The 24,578-nt window shown below is 41.7% G+C and overlaps 1 protein-coding gene across 3 annotated transcripts in view; it reads right to left on the bottom strand.

Moving 5' to 3' along the window:
- Positions 1-24,578, bottom strand: part of lmo7a (LIM domain 7a) — a 232,457-nt gene that overhangs the window by 165,116 nt on the left and 42,763 nt on the right. For all 3 annotated transcript variants that reach the window (XM_063048465.1, XM_063048466.1, XM_063048467.1), the window contains exon 3: positions 10,835-10,905. In XM_063048465.1, coding sequence (XP_062904535.1) covers positions 10,835-10,905 — 71 coding nt within the window. The remainder of the gene's footprint in view (positions 1-10,834; positions 10,906-24,578) is intronic.

Raw genomic sequence — 24,578 nt, 5'->3', positions numbered from 1 at the left:
GCACGAGAGAGAGAGCACGCCACAGCAGACTGTTCCGAAAAAAGAAAATATAAAACGTACGTCACCCCAGACTACACTAAAGAGTACCCCTGCCTAATAGGGGTCAAAAATAATGACAGTGTTGCTCGCTGCACTGTTTGCAACAGTGACTTTTCTATTGCCCATGGTGGGTTAAGACTGTAAAAGACATTGTTGAGGTGAGTTTAACAGGTGTCATTCATTCATTAGCATAGCTAACGTTATTTAAACTAGCTGGCTAGCTGCTAAGGAGCTACTCTATTGCAGACATCCCACCTCTCCCGGAAGTTCCAGGAGTCTCCCGCAAACTGATGGTGCTACCTCCCTGAAATGAGTTTTTGCAGGGTGGGATGTCTGCAACAGTGGTCAGCAGAATGGCATCTCTGAATGCACAACGTGTTAAACGCTGAAGCAGATGGTCAGCGGAAGACTATGAACATACACTCAGTGATCACATTGTTAGGTACAGGTGGGACCTAATAAAATGGCCACTGAGTGTACGTACCCCAAACTGCACTAAAATAGAATGGAGTGCTGTGGAGGTCAAACCTGGGTTGAAAGAAAACGAGCCATGACTGAATGCAGAGCAGACCCAACAGGCCAGGTGGCCTAATTCAGCTCCCATGTCTTATGGAGTATCTTATGAAAATAGCAACCATGTTATAATGATTTCCAAGGTATACAGCTAGCAGAGTGTTGGTGCATAAAATTATGCAACACAAAAACAGGCCCTTCAGCCCAACTCATCCATGCTAAGGTGCTATCCTGAGCTAGTCTCATTTGCTTGGAGTTGGACTACATCCCTCTAAACCTTTCCGATCTATGATCCCATACAAATCTGTTTTGACTTCAGTGGAATTAATGCATTTTCAAGACAATCCAGTGGTCGCACAACCACCATCTGAAGTAACGAAACTACCAATCTAAACTTCTCAGCAGCTCTAGTAGGATTTGAAGTCTTAACTCTCAATCAGTGGACCGGACCTCTGCTTACCAAGTCAGTAACAAACATGAGAGTAATTCCATAATGGTAAATAAATCAGAAGGAAATGCAAATCAATTGCAAACATGATGCTCACAGTTTGTTTTCCCCATGGATCAAGTGAGTGTATTGGTAAAAGTACACACTAACCCCATCTGAAGCGATCTTCAGGGCTCAGATATGGTGGATTAAATAACCCTTCCAGAGATCCAAAATTTAAAGAAAACAACACTTTCACTTTACCACCAAGTCAATGAATGAATAGCAAAGGAGTTAATCTTTTCCTCTCGATTTTGATCCTTGAACACACCAACAGAAGCCAGGGGAAGAGTTCACTAAAGTATCTGATCAAGCAACCACACTTCGAACAAAGGTGGATATAGTGAACAGTCTAGTCAACTGCAGAAGGTATCACAATCAAACTGCTCTCTTATTCAAGATTAGTTGGTAAAGAAAGGACACAGTAGCAGCTTAACTCAGACCAAATTCTCCGCTACTTAAATTCATAAACCACAGTTTGAACACATATCTGATGTTATGTGTCAGCTGTCTACATGATCTGCTAGCCAGTATACAAGCAAACCAGGGCAGCACGATAGAGAGAGGAAACTATTTCCTGTGCAGCAGGCTCTCTCTCTAATCCAAAGGTACAGCAAAGACCGATGCAGTTTGATACCAGCAGTGTCGCAGGAGTCGCCAGTCATCATTGAACTCAGTGTAGGGCTGCCTTAGAGACTCTAGCTGCAGATTTTTCCTTCGGGTTTACTCCCGAAGCCTCCCCTACGGTTGGGTATAGTCACAAGGCGGCAGAGGTTTGAGATCAAGAGCTTTCCACAGATCACCAGGATCTTAAAGGTGTTTTTGTAAGTAGTGGTTCAGGAAGATGTTAGATTTCTCTAATAAATGTAGTTTTGAAAGTTTTAACATTTGTTGTATCACCTTTAAAGTGCTCAGCTTCCTGCAAAACCTCACCATTCTGGCCAGTAATGGCATAAAGATGATACTTATTGTCTTGGAAGGAGTACCTGTATCCGAGCAAAATCCTTCAACAAATTTGTATTATTCTCCAATGTAAGAATTTGAAATACGAAATAAACCACCACACATAGGAATACACAGCACACAAAGATCCAGATATAGCTGTCACTTATATTGCACTTAGTCTACAGTCAAGATCCATCGCCAGATCTTCCTCTCCAATAACACTGGATCCTTCCACTGCACCAAGCCTCCAATGCTACCTGTTAAACAGATCATTGTATTTGATTCCTGCACCTTTGCCATAAAACTCCCTTCCCAGCTTGTCTTTGCCCCAAGTTTCCACTTCTTCTCTGTGGCTTAGACCAGTAAAGTGAGGCCCACTGCTGGCTGTCAGAACAACGCAGGTATGGTGAGGAGACTGAACACAGTTCGCAAACAGATCTATCAGTGGAGCAAAAACCTCAATAACTCGAGCATTTATGAGGCATTTATGCCTCTTCTATTTTTCCAGATCAAGGGTTCCCAACCTTTTCTATGACACGAACATTAACCATTAACCTAGGGGTCCATGGAGCCCTGTTCCAGATAACCAGGAGGTTTAGAAGATCTAAATGTACAATCAATGCTGCAAAAACAATTTAGATATTAATAGAAATGATTACTTTTATTCCATTTACTCTTCTCTATTTTTACTTCCAATACACCTTGCAAAAATGGCTAACTTTTGTACACTAACATTAAATGAATTATCAAAAAAAACTGCAGATGCTGGAAATGGAAACAGAAAATGCTGGAAAAAACTCAAGTCAGGTAGCACCTGTGAAAAGAGAAACAGAATTAATGTTTTGTGTCAAATTTCAGAATATTCTATGCACAACAATGGAAAGTAAATTCCCAGAAGGCTTCCAATAAGATCACCAACTGTTTGTCAACATTTGTCAACATTTAGTCACATTATGATCTAAGTGGGTGAGTTAATGCAAACTGAGGTGGACTAGGGTACAAAGGTTTGTGTATATTCACAGATAGATTGATCCTTGAAAGGCAGAGTCTTCTTTTGTAAAGGAGACATTTTATTTACAGTTGCTCCGGCTTGCATTGTAATAGAGATACTACAAGAAGAAACAAGGATCAATTCGTTGGTCAGCCACATAACACCAGGCAATGCTGTGGAAGCAAAGTAGACAGCACCACTGATGCTATTATGGGTTATTGAACAGGTTCCTTACTAAATCCAAATAATTAAATTAAATAATTAATTAAATAACTTGATTTTAACCGACATATGGCTGTTGTGTTTTACTATTTATTGTTATGTTTATTATTTAGTGTTGCGTTTGTTATGTTATGACTGCACTGCTCCTGGGAAACACTGTCTCATTCTACCCTGCAGAGCTGATGTATGGTTAGAATGACAATAAAGTTTTTTGTATCTTGAATCTTTGAAAACAAAGTAGAAGGTAAACACAGTAATGTTGATAATAAGACTATGGATTGCTATAAAAGACCATCTAATTGACTAATGTCCTTAAGAGACTGAAATCTACCTTGTCCAATTTGTAGATGATTTCAAACTCATGATTGTGGTTGTCTGTTCCAGTATTTACATATATTCAGGATTGGGATGTACATTTGGATATTAGAGCTAGATACCCAGGACTAACTACACCAAATAAACAAATAAATAAGATTTTCCTGCAAGTACCAGAAGCATTAGACTTGATCCCATATCGGTTACTGGTCTTTCCCATTTTTATCTACACAATCTAGGATAAATATTAGCACATGAGGGTGTACTGTATTACATTGGTCATGGCCAAAATCAATATCCATTTGAAATGTCAGGTTCAATTGTCTCAACTGGCATTATTTAAATGAGCTCAACCCTGTTCCCGTACTTGTACCAATTACAACTGGAGGACCAGGAAATAAAATCTACCTTTTGTGCAGATACCAGATTGGCACAGCCGTGTCAGTTTTCACTTTATGCGAGGTAGCTTCAACTAATGAAGCGCCGTTAACGAGCACATACGCCATCCACTCCACCTCAGGCCAACGTCAATCAGGCTTTAGATGATCTGAGCAATGAGATCAACTTGCCCCAAACAGGGCACCCTAATGACTTCACCATCATTTTGGGGTTTTTAAACCAGGCCAGTATGGAAAAAAAAGAATCACTAAACAATTACCATCAACAGATCACTTGGAATACCAGAGTAAACAACAAACTGGACCACTGTTACATCACCACTGTTATTCCAAGCCCTCACTTCAGGAAGTCTGATCACCTGGCTGTACAGGTAGAGACTGAAGACTGCAGCAGCAGTAGCGAGGACCAAGGAGGTATGGACAAGATGTTGGAAACACTACTACCGTCACACAGGTTGTAGAGGCCAGCTCTCAGACTGGAGGCCGGAGACTAGTGGGGCACTAGTGGGACCTCTTATTCACTGTTTATGTAAATATTTTGAATGTGAAAGTACATGGCCTAATTAGCAAATTTGCTGATGACAGTGATGATACTAAATTAGGAGATTTGTTGATAGTGAAGCAGGTTACAATAAATTGCAAAGAGATCTCAATCAGTTTGAGAGAAGGGGTGAGGAATGTTAAATGGATTCTAATTAGGGAAGTGTGACTTGATATATTTTGGACATTCAGACCAGGGTAGGACCTATACAATGAATGGCAGGGCACTGATGACAGAGGCACCTCGGAGTACAAGTGCACAGTTCACTGAAAGTGATCACCCAAGTAGAGAGGGTGAAAAAGGCATTTATCATGCTGGCCTTCATCAGCCAAGGCATTGATATGAGGAATAGGGACATTAATTTGCAGTTATACAAGTCAATGGTAAGATCACACTTGCAGTATTGTGTAGTTTAGGTTACCCTGTTATTGTCAAGCTGGAGAGAGGGTAGAACAGATTTATGAGGATGCTGCCTGGACAAGAGGGCTTGAGTTAGAGTGGTCGGCCATGCTGAATCTCTATTCCTTGGAAAACAGGAGAATGAGAGGTGACCATATGTTCCCAACCTTTTTTTTTGCCATGGTCCAATACAATTAAGCAAGGAGTCTGTGGACCCCAGGTTGGGAACCCCTGGAATAGAGGGATAAATTTGACATATTGCAATAAGATGACAGGTATAACATCTGGGCAGACAAAATTATTTGGATATCATGTACCTAGATTCAAGAGAAGCTTCAGAAATATTGTCACTCAATCATTTCAACCAAAACCAGGGTACACACACACTCTTGGAAGGTTCTGAAGCAATCTGAAAAATCAGCTGTACCAGAGGAAGAGATGATAACACAGTGGTGTTATACACTTTTAAATTAAGAGTTAAACTTGAACAATGCAAGTTTATCAAGAAACTGCAATTGTAGAGATTTTAAATCAGATGAAGAGGCAACTGATGAAGGGCAAGTGATCTGAAACTCTGACCCTGGTTTCTTTCTTCACAACTTCTCATCCCAAACAAGAGAAAATCTACAGGTGCTGAAAATCCGAGCAACACACACAAAATGCTGGAGGATCTCAGCAGGCCAGGCAGCATCTCGGCCCAAAACGTCAACTGTGCTTTTCTCCCCCAGAGATGCTGCCCGGCTTGCTGAGTTCCTCCAGCATTTTGTGTGTGTTGCTCTGACTTCCCATGTCATGTCTCAGACTCAGTTGTGTTTTTGTGTGTTCGCAGGGCTGATTTTCTGAGTTAGGGTTTAAGGCCAGGGATGAGGGGAAGATAGAGGTCAGGGGCTGTAAATGGAGAGATTAGGCTGAAGTTTGAATCCTGGTTGTGTCACTATGCGTCCAATGCTGGCGATCCCAGAGATCTGATCAGGAGGCATGGAGACCAGTGATCCCAAGTCAGTGAGTTCCGATCCTGGGTCAAAAGTCCGTGCACGCAGTGAGTCCGAGTTATGGCAGGGGTCAAGGAGGGCTGGTGACAACACCAGGTCACTGGGGTCAGGAGTCAGAAATCCGTGCATCCAGAATTAAAGGCTGGAAGGTCCCACTTTACCACAGAATTACCCAAGTGAACCTTCCCTGAACTACCATAATATGTTTCTTTTTTTTTGCGGGGTGGGGGGTCCAAGTTTGTTGATAACACGAGACTTCCCATTTTTATACTCCAATCCCTCTGAAATAATAGCCAATTTGACCACTAGTTTTCTGTATTACCTGCCAGCTTTCTCTAAACAAGGATCTCACTTTCTGCTGCAGCTCTCTGCAGTTCCTGTTTAAGTGACATCTCTCCCCCCAAAAGAAAAACCTTGCTATAATGTGGCAATTCAAATTCAAGCCAAGGGCAAAAGAAACATACTTTAAGAACAGGAAGTGCATCAAACAGACTGCGAGGACAATGCGCAATATGAGAAGACAAAAGGGTGAACTGAGTGGATATTGGACAGTGTGATTGATAATCATCTGTTTCTGGGACTAGACACATGGACTCCAGAAATTGGCCTTCACATTACAAAATTCTCAAATTCATAAAAAATCACGTGATTAACTGCACACTGGAGTTACTTGGGCATTTGTTTGAAATTACGCAAAGCCAGAAGATACTGTAATCATGATTAAACTAATAAGCAAATGTTACACAAAAGCTTTTCTCACTTTTAACGAACTATTGTTGTGGAGAGTGTGATAACATTGATAAGCTTGATAGCTATCAGCATTGCCCTGAATGAAATCCGGACACATCCTCTGGAGAATGCAGGCGTACAGGCATACTCAAGTATGAGAGTTGCTGTTTGCATTTCATATTACCGCCCGTCGTTGGCCAAATCCCGAGGTGGTGATCAATACAGGAGTTAAATTAAAGTTTAAGTCTGTCCCCCACGCCTTACAGGCTCATCAGGTGCTTATGCTAGTGTCCGTGGCGTGAAGCCACTGAGAGTACAAGACTCCCCCCCCCCCCCCCCCAGGACACCAGTCTATCGCGAGGTTAACCCCCAGCATTTTGCCGGTACCCATTTTCAGCTGGGTGGACTGGAGCATTGTGTGGTTAAGTGCCCTGCTCGAGGACAAACCATCAGATCATTAATCCAATGCCTTAACCACTTGGCCATGCACCACACGATGAATACAGGAGGGAGCTTGAAAATCCGGCTGAGTGGTGCCACAACAACCTCTCACTCAGTCCCGAGGAAGGGTCTCGGCCAGAAACATTGATTGTTTGCTCTTTTCCATAGATGCTGCCTGGCCTGCTAATTCCTCCAGGTCTGTGTGTATGCGTTGCTTCAATTTCCAGCATCTGTTGATTTCCTCTAGTTTGTGATTGAACCTTTCATTCAATGTCACCAAGTCCAAGGAGCCGATTATTGACTCCAGGAGGAGGAAACCAGGAGGTCCATAAATCAGTCTTCATTGAAGGATCAGAGGTAAAGAGTGCCAGCAACTTTAAATTCCTCAGCATTAGCATTTCAAAGGAACTCTGCTGGGCTTAGCACACAAGTGCAATTACAAGGAAAGTACAGCAGTACATCTACTTAGGAGTTTGCAGAGATTTGGCATGCATCTAAAACTTTGACAAACTTCTATAGATCTACTTGGAGACTAATGATATAGTCAAAGTCAGCAGGGAAATCTTGCCTGACAAATCTGTTTTCAAGTTATTTGAGGAAGTAACCAGCAAGGTGGTCAAAGGAGAGGCAGTGGATGTCATTTACTTGGTTTTTCAGAAAACATTTGAAAAGGTGCCACATGAGGCTGATTAATAAGATAAAATCCTATGGTATTACAGGAAAGATACTGGCATGGATAGCGAATGGGAATAAAGGGGGCCTTTTCTGGTTGGCTGCCGGTGACTAGTGGTATTCCTTAGGGGTCAGTATTGGGATCGCTGCTTTTCACATTTGTTTCTCCATGATTTCGATAATGAACTGATGGCTTTGTGGCAAAGTCTGCAGATGATACAAAGATAGGTGGAGGGGTACGTAATGCTTAGGAAGCAATGTGATTACAGAGAACTTAGACAAATTGGAAGAATGGGCAAGAAAGTGGCAGATGAAAATTGGCATTGTTGGGAAATAGATGATGTATTTTGGTAAAAGGAACAACAGTGTGGACTATTATTCAAATGGAGAAAGGGTTCAAACATCAGAGGTGCAAAGGAACTTAGGAGTCCTTGTGCAAGACTCCCAGAAGGTTAACTTACAGGTCGAGTCTATGGTAAAGGCGGCAAATGCAATGTTGGCATTTATTTCAAGGGAAATAGAATATAAGAACAAGGAGATAATGCTGAGCCTTTATAAGACACTAGTCAGGTCACACTTGGAGTATTATCAACCGTTTTGGGCCTCGTATCTCAGAAAGGATGTGTTGTCATTGGAGAGAGCCCAGAGGAGGTTCACAAGGATGATTCCTGAAATGAAGGGGTTGACATACGAGGAGCATTTGAGAGCTTTGGGCCTGTACCCACTGGAAATTAGAAGAATGCAGGGGATCTTATTGAAACCTAATGTTGAAAGGACTAGATAGGGTGGATGTGGAGAGGGTGTGTAGTGGGGGTATCCAGAACTAGAGGGCACAGCCTGAAAATTGAGGGGTGACCCTTTAGAACAGAGGTAAGGAGGATTTTTTTTTAAGCCAGAGAGTAGTGAATCTGTGGAATGCGCTGCCACAGACTGTGGTGGAGGCCAAGTCCGTGGGTATATTTAAGGTGGAAGTTGATCGTTTCCTGATCAATCAGGGCATCAAAGGATATGGCAAGAAGGCAGGTGTATGGGGTTGAGTGGGATGCAGGATCAGCCATGATGGGATGGCAGAACAGACTCAATGGGCTGAATGGCCTCATTCTGCTCCTATGTCTTATGTCTTATGGTAAGTATGGTGGAGAGCATCATGACTGGCTGAATCAGAACCTGGTATGGAAACATCAATGTCCTCGAATGGAAAAGCAAAAAGTAATGGATACAGCCCATTTTATCATAGAGAAAGTCCTCCCCTCCATTGAGAACATCTACACAGAGCACTGTCACAGGAAAGCAGCATCAATCATCAAGGACCCCCACCACCCAGGTCACGTTCTTCTTGCTACTGCCATCAGAAAGGTGATACAGAAGCCATGAGACTCACACCACCAGTTTCAGGAACCCTTCAACCATCAGGCTCTTGAACCAGCATGGGTAATTTCACTCAACTTCACCCACCTGACATGTTCCCACAACCTAAGAACTCTCTTCCAAGGACTCTTCATCTCATGTTCTCCATATTTATTGCTCATCTACTTTTTTTTTGCATTTCCACAGTTTGTCATCTTTTGCACATTGGCTGTTTGACCAATCTGTTGGGTGTGGTCTTCCACTGACACTATTATGGTTCTTAGATTTACTGAGTACGCTCGCAGTAAATCCAAGTGTTGTATATTGTGACATACTGTATTTTGATAATAAATTTACTTTGAACGTTTCTCCACCGCTGGGTACACCATTGTGCAGCCTCTCCAAGTCATTATCAGCAAGCATGAACCCAGGGCAAAATCGTTCAACCCAAAAAAAAATCACTTCAAACATTGTGCCCCTAAGAGGTATAATCAAATTTGCAAAACAAAAAAAAACTTCATTAAGTTTAGATATTTTGGCCTATAAAAATTGAGTAATAATACTGATGAGTCAAATTACCACAGATAAATTTCAATTTTAAAAATTTCTTTTTTAAATTGTGATATACCAGTTTCCCTATTAACATAGGTTTTAACCTTAATTATGCATTAGAGATTAAGGAGGGCAGAGTGCAAAATCTCTAGCAACACTGTGAACCACTTCTACACACGTCACCATATTGGTGTAACTCAAAATGATGGCAATGGTGACTAAGCATGCACAATTTATGTCAACATACGCGGCAGTGCTGGTGGAGGTCTCTCTGCAACAGGGATCAAGAACAAAAATCCCAGTTCCCACCCTGCTCCATAAAATTGATGCACCCATTACCCGTCCCTGCATCACTCTGATACATTCCTTACCCCTCCCAGTAACACACTAATACAGCCCCACACCTCTCCCTACCATACCTTGATATAATCAACACCCCTCCCTATCACTCTGGTGCCACCCAGTGACACCAACACAACCCAAAACCTTCACTATGTTTTTATACAACTCACACCTCCCCCCCCCCACTGCAACACCGATGTGCTCTGTGTACCCAAAAGATGATTTATTTTTTCCTCCGAGCCTGGATCACCAGGCATACAGACCTGCAGAACAGAATTCCCAAATACTAAAAATTTGAACGCTACTCAGGAGGAGAAATCTGCAAATTACCTGCGATTTTTTAAAAATTCTCCAACAATCTATCAATATCAGTTCTAATTAACTCAAATATCAAGCCTCAACATCATTCCAGGATAGAGAATTACAAAGGTTAATACCCCAAGTGAAGAAATTCACCTCAGTCCTAACTGGCCTTCCTCTTTATCCTGCAAAAATTACCACTGGGTGAAAACGACTCAATCAAGAAAAACATCTTCCCCCTTCCATTCTAAGCCCTGCAAGAGTTCTGGAAGCTTCAAGCGCAGGTTGGGTAGCATTTTCTCAGAGGTGCAGCTTTGTACTACTATAACATTAAACCAGTGTAGTTGCAAATTGTGTACTGCTGCTGATCCAGAGGACACAATTTATTGATCTGTAAGAGAAGAGAAACGTGGAGGAACACAGTTTCAAGATGCAACATGGCCCCACAAGTAAAGCTGGGATTGTTTGGACAGATAAGCAGGTGATACCTCAGAACCACAAACATAAACCAGTTTGAGACTCCATTTCCAAAGAACCGCCAGACTAAGGCTCTCAGAAACCTTCCCTCCTTCCAACAGAACAGTAACAAAGCTCAATCTGCGCACTTACTCGCACAGCAGGACTCCATCCTCCAGTGCTGAACGGAAATCTTTCTGCCCAAATTTCTTTCCAGTGACTTCCTAAAAAGAAATAAAAATCAGATCAGTTGATCATGTATCATTCCAATATCTTTCAACCCTAATGCAAAAGTTTTACCACAGGAAAATGCCTCAGTAGCATTGAATTAAACACACAACTATACTTAAATTCAAGAAACAAAGGAATTCTTAAAAATTCAGAATATGTAGTTAACAAATATAAAAGTGTTCATCATGATTATTATGTTTGCAAAATGCAGTGCTGTTTTTTTTTAACTACAATAGTGTTAATCTATTAGAATGTTTCTGTGGTACCAATGACTGATAGGACATGTTTCACACAGCAAAACTGATGATCTGCAAGTTTTATGCAAATTTCTTTCAATAAACATTGTTACTTGACTAACCTGCCCAGCAGCAGAGACTCCTTTTAACACTAAAGCTTAGGTCAACATTTATTCCGTGAGCATTTTTCAGTCAAAATTCCAGATTCAAACATCTCCTCATGAAAAGGGTGGCATTCAGTGGTTCCTCAAGGCTATTATAGCCAGTGGGGGTGGCAATAGGGACAAACTCCCACTACCTATTAATTGATCCCAATGGTGTGCACCTCAAATAGCCTCTGACAACCAAGTCCAGCTCCTGGTCTTCGCGTGTGGCTTAGACCCCAAGTCCAGCGGAACTTTATCTAGTAAAAGGAGAAGGGGCAAAGGCACATTACTGGCTCCTTGGGCAGATGGGACTCAGCAGCCATGGTAGGAAGCTCTTCTAGAAGGAAAATTCTGATTTCAAACCTCTGCTGCCTTGCGGCTATACCCACCCATGGAGAACAGCTTTGGGAGTAAATCCCGAGAGAAAATTCCGGAGCTGGAGTCCCTAAGGCCCTACATTGAGTTTAACATTGACTGGAAAATCCAGTGATACTACTAGTACCAAACTGTAGTCTCTGCCATTCCTCTAGGTTCATCAGATGCATGGAGAGGGGGAGCTTGCTATACGGGCAACAGCTTGCTTTCCATATCGTGCTGCTCAGGCTTACTCATCTGGAGAGTTAGGACACAATAAGCATGATCAACAGACTGACGTAGGCATCAAAACACCACAAGACCGCAAGACATAGGGGCAGAGTTAGACTCTTGGCCCATCAAGTCTACTCCATCATTCAAATCATGGCTGTTTCTTTTTTCTCTCCCTCCTTAGAACCACTCCCGGTAATCTTTGATGCCATGGCCAACCAAGAACCTATCTCCACCATAAATACACCCAATGACCTGGCCTTCACAGCTGCCTGTAGTAACAAATTCCACAAATTCGCTATCCTCTGGCAAAAGAAATTTCACTGCATCTCTGTCTTAACTCGATGCTCCTCTGTCCTGAGGCCATGCCCTCTTGTTCTAGACTCCCCACCAAGGGAAATATCCTTTCCACATCTACTCCATCTAAGCCTTTCAACATTCGAAAGGTTTCGATAGCCCTTTCATTCCCGGAATCATCTTTGTGAACCACCTCTGGACTCCCTCCAACGTCAGCACATCTCTTCTTCATTGAGGAGCCCAAAACTGTTCACAATACACAAGATTAAGGCCTCACCTGTGCCTTAAAGCCTTAGCATTACATTCCTGCTCTTATATTCTAGACCTTTTGAAATGGATGCTAATATTACATTTGCCTTCCTCAAGTTAACTTTTAGTGTGTTCTACACAAGGACTCCCAAGTCACTTTGCACCTCAGATTTCTGAATTTTCTCCCCATTTAGAAAATAGTCTGCACATTTATTTCTTCTACCAAAGTGCATGACCATGCATTTTCTAACATTGTATTTCATTCTCTATTTTCTTGCCCTTTCTCCTAATCTGTCCAAGTCTTCCTGCAGCCTACCCATTTCCTCAGCACCTCCTGCCCCTCCAACTTTTGTATTATCTGCAAACTTCGGAACAAAGGTAACTAATTTCATCATCTAAATCATTGATATACAGCACAAAAATGCGGTCCCAACACCGGCCCCTGCGGAACACTTAGTCACTGGCAGCCAACCAGAAAAGGATACTTTTATTCCCACTCACTGTCTCCTACTAATCAGCCAATGCTCTAACCATGCCATTAACCTTCCTGTGATGCCACATGCCCTTAACTTGGTAAGGAGACTCATGAGTGGCATCTTGTCAATAGCCTTCTGAAAGTCCAAATATAAAACACCCACTGCATCCCCTCACAGCAGCTACTTGTGGTGCAAAAGTAGCAGAAAACATCTGGGTCATAGGATTTCAGATATATTAAATAAAACAATGATCAGAGTAGATAAGCATATCCTTGTATGAAAACTAAAAGGATATGTTTATCTACTCTGATCACTCAGAACTTTCTACATCATTATCAGATCATTGAAACCATCCTCACAGTCAGTTGCTCAAAGAGCAATCAAAACCACTTTGATGAAGGGCGATCATCAGAGGGAAAATGGAAGCTGTCAGTGAAATGGTGGTAAAATAAATTCCAATTAAAGGCAGTGAACCATTACAGAGAATGAATAATAATACTGATACATTACAGATGAAGAGTTCATGTGCGTTTACTGCAGCGTGACTACAATATTGTGACTATAGAGTGACTATAAAATTCCTTGTGAATCTGCTTTTTTTCTAAAAAAAATACATAGAAAGTTACAAGTTGAAAGAAATTATTTCCAAAAGCCAGGAATCATGCATTGAAGTATTATCAAGCCAAGTACTCCTTGGCACATCTTTGGAGAGAGCGGAACAGGGATCATTTTATACAGCAGACATTTCAATCATTGTGGTGGCATCCGTTAGTCTCGCGGGACCATGGATCTGCACCTGAAAAGTCTTGTTTCAGTCTGTGTTAGAGCAGCGTCTGTTGTGGCTGTAGAGTCCCACACGGGAGAGACAGTCTCGGCTGCAGCGACTGCATTTGAAGGCACTGTCCTTCAGTGTTGTCTTGGTGCTGTTTTTCCGACGAGTGCGCTTTTCTTCAGCAGCAAGCCTCAGCTTCTCTTCTCCTCTTTTTAGACCTCATCATTACTACACTAAACAATGGTCAAAGACGTTTTCTCAACATCAAAGGAACAAGCTGAAACAAAGAACTGGAGCAGCTAGTTTGCCTTGCCTAATTTTTTTGGTAGTGATGGAAGCAGGAATATCCAGTTTATTTTCTTTCATTTTAAATATCCATCTTTCAAAAATGCTTTATAACAAATTAAATTCCACTGCATAAGAACTGAAATGTAGCAGGCCATACCTGAGAACGTATTAATATTTTATGGAGTCACATTTGGCAAATTACTAACTGCAAACCCAGTGACCACTGATCTATTGCTCAAATGTTTTGATAAATGTTCTGCTAGAATGAATAGTGGCCAGTGAATCCTCTTTACAAAAGTTGCAAATAAAAGCTGATTCTCCTGCAGCTACAGTACTCAAACACAGAATGGGAGAGTTGCTCACAGAAACCATCAAATGCACCTGCAACCTTTCACTTTCATCATAAAGCTATGCCAGTGTTTCACGAATCCAAGTCTGGACTCTGATCAAGCCTTATCTCTATTCTTTCACCAAAACAGTCTGTTTTCATGCTCAAAGGCCTCCTCTGTTAATAAAGCTGAAATCCTTATATATACTTTGGTCACTGAGACTATTACCAAAATTCAGTGAGCTCCACCTTAGAAAAACATCACTTAATCAGGATATTGCCTGCATCCTGTCCTTTCTGAACCACCACCTTTCTGGCCATTGTTGCTTACTTCAAGGCTTTTAGGCAAAATAATTTATTGGAAAATTTCTTTTTTCCCCCAAAAGAAATGTCAAGTTTAATGTTGGTATGTAGCAGAATGGAGAGCTACAGTGGTTTACTTTTTTTGATACTGTACTGTTCCCGCTAAGCAAAGGTCACATATCATGGAATGGGCTAGAATCCGCTCACATACTAGACCATAAGGTGTACGAGCAGAATTAGGCCATTCAGCCCATTGAGTCTGCTCTCCCGTTCAATCACGGCTTATTTATTTTGCCCCCTCAACCCTTTTCTCTTGCCTTCATCCCATAACCTTTTGTTACTCTAATTTATCAAGAATCTAATCTGCCTCCAATTTAAATACACCCAATGTCCTGGTCTCCACATCTGCCTACGGCAACGAATTCCCCTGATTCACCACCCTCTGGCTAAATAAATTCCACCTAATTGCCACTCAGAATAGACATTCCTCTTTTCTGAGGTTGTTCCTCTGACTAGACTCCGCCCCCCCCCCGCAACTTCCCATTATAGGAAACGTTCTCTCCACATCCATTCTATATAGGCCTCTCAATATATTGATAGGTTTCAAGGAAATTCCCCCCACCCCCCCCTCCAACTTCATTCTTCTAAATTCCACTCAGTACAGGCCCAGAGCCATCAAACACTCACAGGATAAACCTTTCATTCCTGAAATCATTTTTGAAAACCTCCTTTGAGCCCCATCCAATGCCAGTACATAATTTCTTACATAAAGGGCTCAAAACAGCTCACAATACGCTGAGTGCAGGCTGATCAGTACCTTATAAAGCCTCAGCATCTCGTCCTTACTGTTATATACTAGTCCTCTTAAAATGAATACTTACATTGCATGTGCCATCCTTACCAGCGACACAGCCTGCAAGTTCACCTTCAGGCAATCCTGCACAAGGACTCCAAAGTTCCTTTGCACGTCCAATTTCTGAATTTATTCCCCATTTATTCCTTCTACCAAAGTGCATGACCATACACTTCCTTACCCTGTATTCCATCTCCCACTTCTTCGCCAATTCTCCTAAACTGTCCACCCCCTCCTCCAAGCTCCCTGCTTCAACACTACTTCATATACTTCACACCCCTCCACCTATCTTCAACCTGTAAATCCATAAGATTTAGGAGCAAATTAGGCTATTTGGCCATTAAGTATACTCTGCCATTTCTTCATGGCTGATCCATTTTCCCTTTCGGCCTCAATCTCCTGCCTTCTCCCTGGATCCCTTCATACCCTGACCAATCAAGAATATATCAACCTCTGCCCTAAATATATATTCAGACTTGGCCTCCATGGCTGCCTGTGGCAATGAATTCCAGAGATTCACCAATCCCTGGCTAAAGAAATTCCTCTTAATCTCCATTCTAAAAGGACGCCCGTTCAGTTTGAGGCCATGTCCTCTGGTCTTAGACAGCCAACCAAAGGAAACATCCTCTCCACATCCACTCCAAGGCCTTTTGCCATTCAATAGATTTCAGTGAGATCCCTCATTCTTCTGAATTGTAGTGAATACAGGCCCAGAGCCATCAGACGCTCTTCAAATGACAAGCCATTCAAATCAATCTTGAAATCATTTTCATGAACCTTCCTTTGAACCCTCTCCAATTTCAGCATAATCTTTCTAAGATAAGCGGCCCAAAACTGCACACGATACTCCAAGTAAAGCCTCACCAATGTTTCATAATGTCTCAACACTGCATCTTTGCTTTTACATTCTAGTCTTCTTGAAATGAATGCTTGCACTTGGCCACAAAGCCATAAGTACCAAACATCCAAATCATTCACATGTGAAAATTAGTCCCAACACCAACCCCTGCAATCTCCAGAGCCTCATGTGCAGCATCTTGCCAAAGGCTTACTGAAAATCTAAGTAAACCAGATCCACTGACTTTCCTTTGTCTATCCTGCCTGTTAGTTCCTCAAAGAATGCCAACAGATTTGTCAGACAAGATTTCCCCTTAAGGAAACCATGCTGGCTATGGCCTATTTTATCATGCGCCTCCAAGTATCCCAAAACCTCATCCTCTATGATGAACTCCAACATCTTCCCAAATTCTCATGTCAGGCTACCTGGCCGATAATTTCCTTTCTTCTGTCTCCCTCCCTTCTTGAAGAGTGAAGTGACATTTGCAATTTTCCAGTCCTCTGGAAGCTTTCCAAAGCCGAGTGACTCTTAAAATATTGAATCCATCTGGGGTGTGATCAAGTTTTGTCAGAGGAAGAGGCATCACCGACACAACTGGTCTGTTTCCCTTCTCACCTTCCCTTTATTCCATGGTCCACTATCCTCTCCAATCAGATTCCATCTTCTTAAGCCCACTTGTCTCTTCTACCCATCATCTCCCTACTTCGTACATCATTTCCACTCCCTCATATGAATCACCTCCACCCCTCTTCCCATTTTTTTGGATATACAGGCTTTCTTTACAGTCATAATGTAGGATCTCAATCCAAAACACTGATGTTCATTTCCCCCCACAGATGTTGCCTGACCCGTTGGGTTCCTTCAGCACTTCACGTGTCAGACCAAAGCATCTTTGGTGGACTATTCAAAGTCAACCTGGGAATGATATCATTTATTAAATGTTCTACAGTTTGAAAGTAGGAAAATTCCTTTGTGAAGTCTCACACCATATTTCTGCAATTACAATCAAGAGATGGTAAAATAAGTCCAAATAAGAAATGATCTGGGTTTAGTAGTGAGCATTAAGTATACAAGAGGAAAAAAATCCTGACCAACTGCAATATCCAGTGGTGGCCAATAGTTGCTGAGACAGAAAGCAGCAATGGTTGGTTGAGGCTGAAACCAGTCACCAAAAAGGGAGGAAATGAAAATAAAAGACACTCAACATTACATCAACTTTTCACAGGTAAAGAATTTTAATTGCAAGTGGGACAAGCTACACAGTAATAAATTCCTACTCGTATTACTGCATCCATAACTCCTCTGACAGAACTGTCATAAAGAAACAGTTACTGAATGACAACCTCACTAGTAACGTCTCACTTTACTCCAAAGAGACAAGTTTTGATCTATTACAGAAGTTATCATGTTAAACATCAATATCAAATTCCCAAATAAGTCCTACGAGTTAAAATGTACCTTAAGACAACAATTCAGTGGGGCCCTCTTCACCATTAGAATAGAATTAATTCTGACACTCTATTCAGTGTGTGTGTGTGTGTGTGTGTGTCTGTGTATAAATAAATAAATAAATAAATAAATAAATAAATAAAAAGGAAGGCTGACACAAGTACAGGAAAGAACTGCAGGTACATGGATTTCATGTCAGGCTGCAATTAATATCGGAGTCAGATAAATGTCTTCATAAGCACCTCAAGAAACTTGAGAGAAAAGAACGAAAAGGATTGACTCAAAACACTTAATCCTGCTCACCTACTCAAAAAAGGTCATCTTCAAAAATTTGTTTTGTCACATGTACATTGAAGCATGCAGTGTAACGTCACACTCCAAAAACATATTAGGAACAACCCGCAAGTGCCACCGTAAAACCGTGCCAAAATTCAAGTTTAATTGTCATTTAACCATACACGAATACAGCCAAAAAAGACAACATTACGCTGGGGCCAAGGGGCAAAAGACAGCACCAACAATTTAGCATGCACACAACTAACTAACCCTGAACTTGATGTCCATTTGAAATGTGGAAGAAAAAAAATCAAAACACACAGAGGAAACCTCAATTACAGGAAGAATGTACAAACTCCTTACAGAGTTAGGTATTGAACCCGATCATCCGAAACCTATGCTCTCACCCGTTCCTACCCATTCCGTAAAGTTCCTACATTATTTATTTTTTAACTAGTGTCTTTTTCTAGCAATTTAATTTTTGTGAATGAGTTGGTTCTCTTAGTTCCCAGGTATTTGTGAGGGCATGCAGCAACTTTCACTTTCTGTGGCAGCCTTTCAGTAGTTTATGGGGCTGGCGATGGACGGAGCCAAATGAATTGCCATTGCCATTCTAGGAGAGCAGTCTCCAGTTTGCACTGGAAAACAGCGCACTTGACTGAACTAATTGAGACACGAGTCCAGCTCCCAACAGCAACAACACGCAGCTACGCTGTGGTACTACACTGGTAACTGGTGATCATAAGCCACCAGTGATCTGCTCCTTTGGGTCACAGCATGCACACACACACTTGCACACAGAGGATTATATCGAGTTCCTACAAGAACCAAAGTGGAATCAGAATCAGGTTTATTATCTCTGACCTACAGTATGTCATGAAGTTTGTTGTTTCGGGGCGGTACACTGCAAGAAAGATAAATAAATGAGGAACAGCAAGTTGGTGTTCAGACTCAAATTCATGAATATTTTGTGTAGATAAACTCAACTACATAGGTCACTCTCCCACACCGAAGTATTTTCCTTTGCAAAAACTCCATTAGAAATGGTCCAGAAATTCACCAACACTGGACCAAAACTAAACAGGTGGTTAATTCCAACAGACACACCTCACTGATTTGAATACACATTCTTCCCGTCAAACTGTAGTCCCACTGGCAGCAAGACCACCTATGGTTATAAAATGAGCAGAATAAAACAGACCTTTGAAGCTCCATTTACAAGCTGAGCAGTATGTAAAGATAGGGAGTTGGCACACAAGCCTTTTTCTCCCCCCCAAAGAAAAAACTTAACCCCATTGTAAATGCGCCTCCAAATAAAACTGACTACCGTAAACTGCACAGACATTATTCCACAAAAATTCAGACAAGTATTCTCATGGTTTTGCTCCGTGGTTTCATAATTAAAATGGTGCTTCCTCAACGTATCTGATCTCACATAGTTGTACAGGTAGGTGGACGGTGGGGGGGGGGGGGGGGTAAATAATGCAGTAGCATAGTGCTTCGAAGACCAGCCAAATTGGAGGACAATTTGATGTCCATCTCTCCTGAAATACCCGCAGGGATGATCCAAAAGTGGTGCCAAATTACATTCAAGGGATAGAGTTTGCTACCATCATTTGGCCAAAACTTGGATATTTTTCATCTCTTTGATACTGAGCAAACCAGTCTGGATTCGTCACTTTCAATTAACAGAGTTCACGGCAATTAGGAAAATTCACAACTGGCCAGATCTGAAACTAGGTTTAAGCAAACTGTTGAGGACCTCAAGTTATGCTTAATCCTACTTGTAATGCAATCTCTCTGGGTGTGACGCAGCCATACACTGGCAATGCTGGGAAAGGGGTCTCATTCCGAGCACAAAGTGGAAACACTCCAGACCTTCCCCTGCCCCTAATCTCAAATCATGCATTTACTGTTCATACATTCATCAACGACCTCTGACGAGACTGGTGTCTAAATCTGAAAAAGAGTTTTGTATCATTTTAAGAACAATTGCCTGGAAACTTACAAGCTGTATTGTTTTAAAAAAAAACAATTCTCACCAATACCAGGCAGGGATTATTCTATCTCATTTCTGCTGGAATCTTCAATGAAACATAATGGGGATCGACTCAAAGGGGTCTGCAAAAAGCTTTCAGTGGCTGACAAAATATACTGCCAAGGTGTCAATACCCATTCTCAATTGGATTAACTTCCAATTCCTTGCTTCAATCTCATAGCACTACTTTGAACAAGAGTGAAGCCGTTATTCGATGTGCCTTGATCCATACTTATTCCTTGTTCAATATTACTAAAACCGATCAGCATCAAATTCCTTCCTGCAGGGTCTCAATGTGTAAAAATTGACTACTGGTCTTAAGCATTAGAACACTGGCCTTTGAAGTACTTCACTGCAAAGTGCTTTTGGATGATCCAAAACCATGAGTGTCACACTATCATTTCATCTCACTTTATTAGTGTCTTTTTTTGAAAAAAAAATACAGCACTGTAAACAGGCCCTTCCGGCCCAATGAGCCCACACTGCTGAATTATACCCATGTGACCAACTAACCTGTACATCTTTGGTACATGGCAGGAAACCACAGAGCCACAGGAAGAACATACAAACTCTTTTTCGACAACGGAGGGAAATGAACCTATATCGCTAGTGCTGCAATGCATTATGCTAACCACTCCACTACCGTTCAGAACAATCTGGTGAATCTCCTCAATACAGTCCTATTTTTCCCAATCACACACATTACCATTTTCCACTATTGAATCAAATTCACACCCTTCCCTCCTCAGTCATGTCACATTGATGTGCCAAAACCACACAGTTTACAAAACAATCCAAGTAGAAAACAGAAGATGTTCCGATGGCTGAAAATGATGGGCACAGAACATATGAGGATGCATAACACAAGTATCCAAACAATATGAATGCCACAATGTGGTGGATAGTTGGAGGAGATGGGAGGTGAAGTGATAGACGAGGAATTGTTCTAGTGTCTGGCCAGCTGGAAGGCCAATAGCAAAAGGCAAAGAATACCTTACCTGCACTGTCTTCACACATTCCAGTCACACCTGAGGACTGTTAAACAAATGCAAATTCATGAAGGGTTAAGTGCTGCTCGTCTGGAAGCTGTTACGGAGTTTTTACAAAGGTCTGCACTTAATGGTCATTTAAACTAAGTTCTGCACAGGAGCCACCAAGTCTGTTACAAGTTTCCAGTTTATCTCTTCTGCCACCCTCTCCCCACAGCATTGAATATTTTTCTTCAGTACTTCAAGCATCTAGAGGACTGGAAGAGTTGGGAAACTTTAGCATTACAATCATTGCAAAATATAGGAGTACCTGCCCAAAAAACAAAGACAAGTTGGTTGAAAAGTAAAAAACAAAACTTTTCCAAAAAATCTACTGAAAATACAGAACCAAATTCCTTTAGCACACAAGTCCAATGGTCTAAATTCTACATCAAGTCTGCTGGGTTCAGTACAGCAGCTGCATTAAATTCTATTTTGACTGACCAGCCCATGTGAAATTAGATTGTGTCAATTTATGAAAGTGCTTTGTCTAGGATTAAAGCTTTCGAAACGTCAAGATAATGCCCCCTGCAGTTAAGACTACAACTCCCTTCCATGTTCTGTTACCACACAGACCAGTCTTTCTCAAATCAAATTGTGGGATGACTGATTGACAAAGAAAAGACTGCAGTGAATTGTAGAAGTCAATTCAAATTAATTTAATAAGGAAAGTGACCAATTAGACTGCAGGAGAGAAGAAACAAAACAACGATTTAAAGAGAAAGTGAGGCAGCCAGCCAGCCAGCAGAGGGGACAAAAAAAAACATCAATTACAAGTGGGCATGTTTGCTCCACCGAACAGAGCAGCACATTGTGTCAATCTTCCACAATCAGTGCAGCTTAATTTGAGGTACCAAACATCACAAAACCAAGCCTTTAGAAATTCCTCAACGAGAATTGTCACCCCCATCCTACACTCTACCAGAGCTACTTTCAAATGCAAACATGTCACTTACTACATGACATGCGAATCCAATTCTGTTCATGCACAATAACCACACGAGCTCTTGAAGCACGGTGAGAGAAATAAATAACCACCATATAACAATTACAGCACGGAAACAGGCCATCTCGGCCCTTCTAGTCCGTGCCGAATTCTTACTCTCACCTAGTCCCACCGACCTGCACTCAGCCCATAACCCTCCGTTCCTTTCCTGTCCATATATCTATCCAATTTAACTTTAAACGACAACATCGAACCTGCCTCAACCACTTCTGCTGGAAGCTCGTTCCACACAGCTACCACTCTCTGAGTAAAGAAGTTTCCCCTCATGTTACCCCTAAACTTTTGCCCCCTAACTCTCAACTCATGTCCTCTTGTTTGAATCTCCCCCACTCTCAATGGAAAAAGCCTATCCACGTCAACTCTATCAATCCCCCTCATAATTTTAAACACCTCTATCAAGTCCCCCCTCAATCTCCTGCGCTCCAAAGAATAAAGACCTAACTTGTTCAACCTTTCTCTGTAACTTAGAAGATGAAACCCAGGCAACATTTTAGTAAACCTCCTCTGTAATGAAATGTGTTTGCTCTAGAAAAGATCAGGTGGCTGAGAACAGCTAAAGTTGAAGCTCTATCCTAAGGGGCAGCACGGAGGCATTTTGGTTAGCACAAGGCTGCACAGTACCACCGACTGTAAGGAGTTTGTACATTCTCCCTGTGACTGCATGGGTTTCCCCCGACATTCCAAAGATGTACTGGTTGGTAGGTTAATGGGTCACTGTAAATTGTCCCGTGATTAGGTTCGGGTTAAATCGGGATTGCTAAGCAGTGCAGCTCAAAGGGGTATTCTACACTGCATCTCAATAAGTAGACTGTAGAGCTACCAGTCAGTTCACTACCTCACAATGGGATGAATAGATGGAGGAATTATGCCTCAAAGAAACTGATGGGTGATATACCAGTAGAATAGTACTGTAGTTTGTATCAAGTCCCAGCAGCACATAAAACAAAATTAGATAGTCCAAGTCACAGAGCAGTACAGTGATCAATCATGGAAATAGGTCCGAAAGCCCACTGATTACGTGCTGACCAGTAAACACCTATTTCACTGATCCCAGGTTTATTCCTACAATCCTAACAATTCCTCTCTGTCTACGACTCATTTACACACTGAAGCCAACCTGGATGTTACTGGGTTGTGGGAGGAGGAGGAGGAATCTTATGGTCACAGGAGACCATGTGAACTCTGCAGTTAGCACTGGAGGTCGGGTTTGAACAAGGATTGCTGGAGCTGTGGAGTAGCAGAACTATATGCTGCCTTGCAGGGCCATCCATTATGGCACCTGGTTAAGTAGATAAAAATCTGCACTCTCTGCAAAAGCAACACACACAGAATGTGTTTTGCTTTGACCAAGGCCCTCACCAGAAATGTTAACATCTTTTCTCAGTAGATGCTGCTTGAACAGCAGAACCCTCGCAGCACATCCTCCTTCAATCAAACACACTAGTTCACATGGAAAGAAAAAGAGGGGATACTGCAGAACACATCATCTATGTTCTAGTACAATGCCTTTTCCCAGAGGCAAGTGGGCTGAATGCAATGAAACTCTTCCCTTCAAGTTAGAAGATTGCAGGCACAACTCCCTGTCACAATATTAAAGAGCAAGGCAGTTGTGCAGTACTGAAGTTCTAGACGGTAAAAAGAGTCACCTTTTAAATGGTGGTCACAGTTCAATACAAAAGATCCCACTATTTTATTTTGAAGTGTTTGTGGATAATCCTACATTTGCTGACTTAGTTTTCTTTCCCCTTAATACCACTGTGGGAATGCATTTCCCGTGAATGCTGCTTATCTGATGCTATAGTATATGCCTGCAATGCTGCTACAAGTAAATTTTCCGTTACACCTGTGCACACTTGTGTATATGACATAGTGGTTAGCATGACGCTGTTACAGCCCAGCAAGCTGTCATAATTCGGAATTCAATTCCAGCATGCTCTGTCAAGAGTTCGTAAGCTCTCCCCGTGACCATGTGGGTTTCCTCCATGTGCTCCGGTTTCCTCCCACATCCCAAAGACGTACTGGTTAACAGGTTAACTAGTCATTGTAAATTATCCTGTGATTAGGCGAGTGTTGAACCGGTGGATTGCTATGCATTGCAGCTCACTGGATCTGGAGGGCCTATTCCGTGCTCTCTCTCTAAACAAACAAACTCAACTTGGGACTTGGAGGGGGAAAAAAACTCTTCTGGCTATCATTACAAAGTCTTTCTTGTCTAGCATGGTTGATAACTGCATTTTTCAAGTTACAATATTAATTACAAAGTATTTTATTAAGATATATTCAGACCTGAAAGCAAACTGAACTGTCCTATATGAGATATTTTCTCCATCTTTTCAACATTCTTGTATCAAATCCCAATGACATGGATGAGACACTAAAATCAATTTAACCACAGATTTTTCTAAGTTGTGTGGGGTGAATGTTTCATCTACAGAGGAATCACATTCAAGTACATGCAAGTCACTGAATACTGGGAAAAGTCCTGGTGAACATTCCCT

Source organism: Mobula hypostoma, chromosome 5, assembly GCF_963921235.1.
Source record: "Mobula hypostoma chromosome 5, sMobHyp1.1, whole genome shotgun sequence".
In the NCBI taxonomy this organism is placed as follows: Eukaryota; Metazoa; Chordata; class Chondrichthyes; order Myliobatiformes; family Myliobatidae; genus Mobula; species Mobula hypostoma.
The sequence above is the reverse complement of the archived record's forward strand: the minus strand, read 5'-3'. Positions and strand labels throughout refer to the sequence as shown.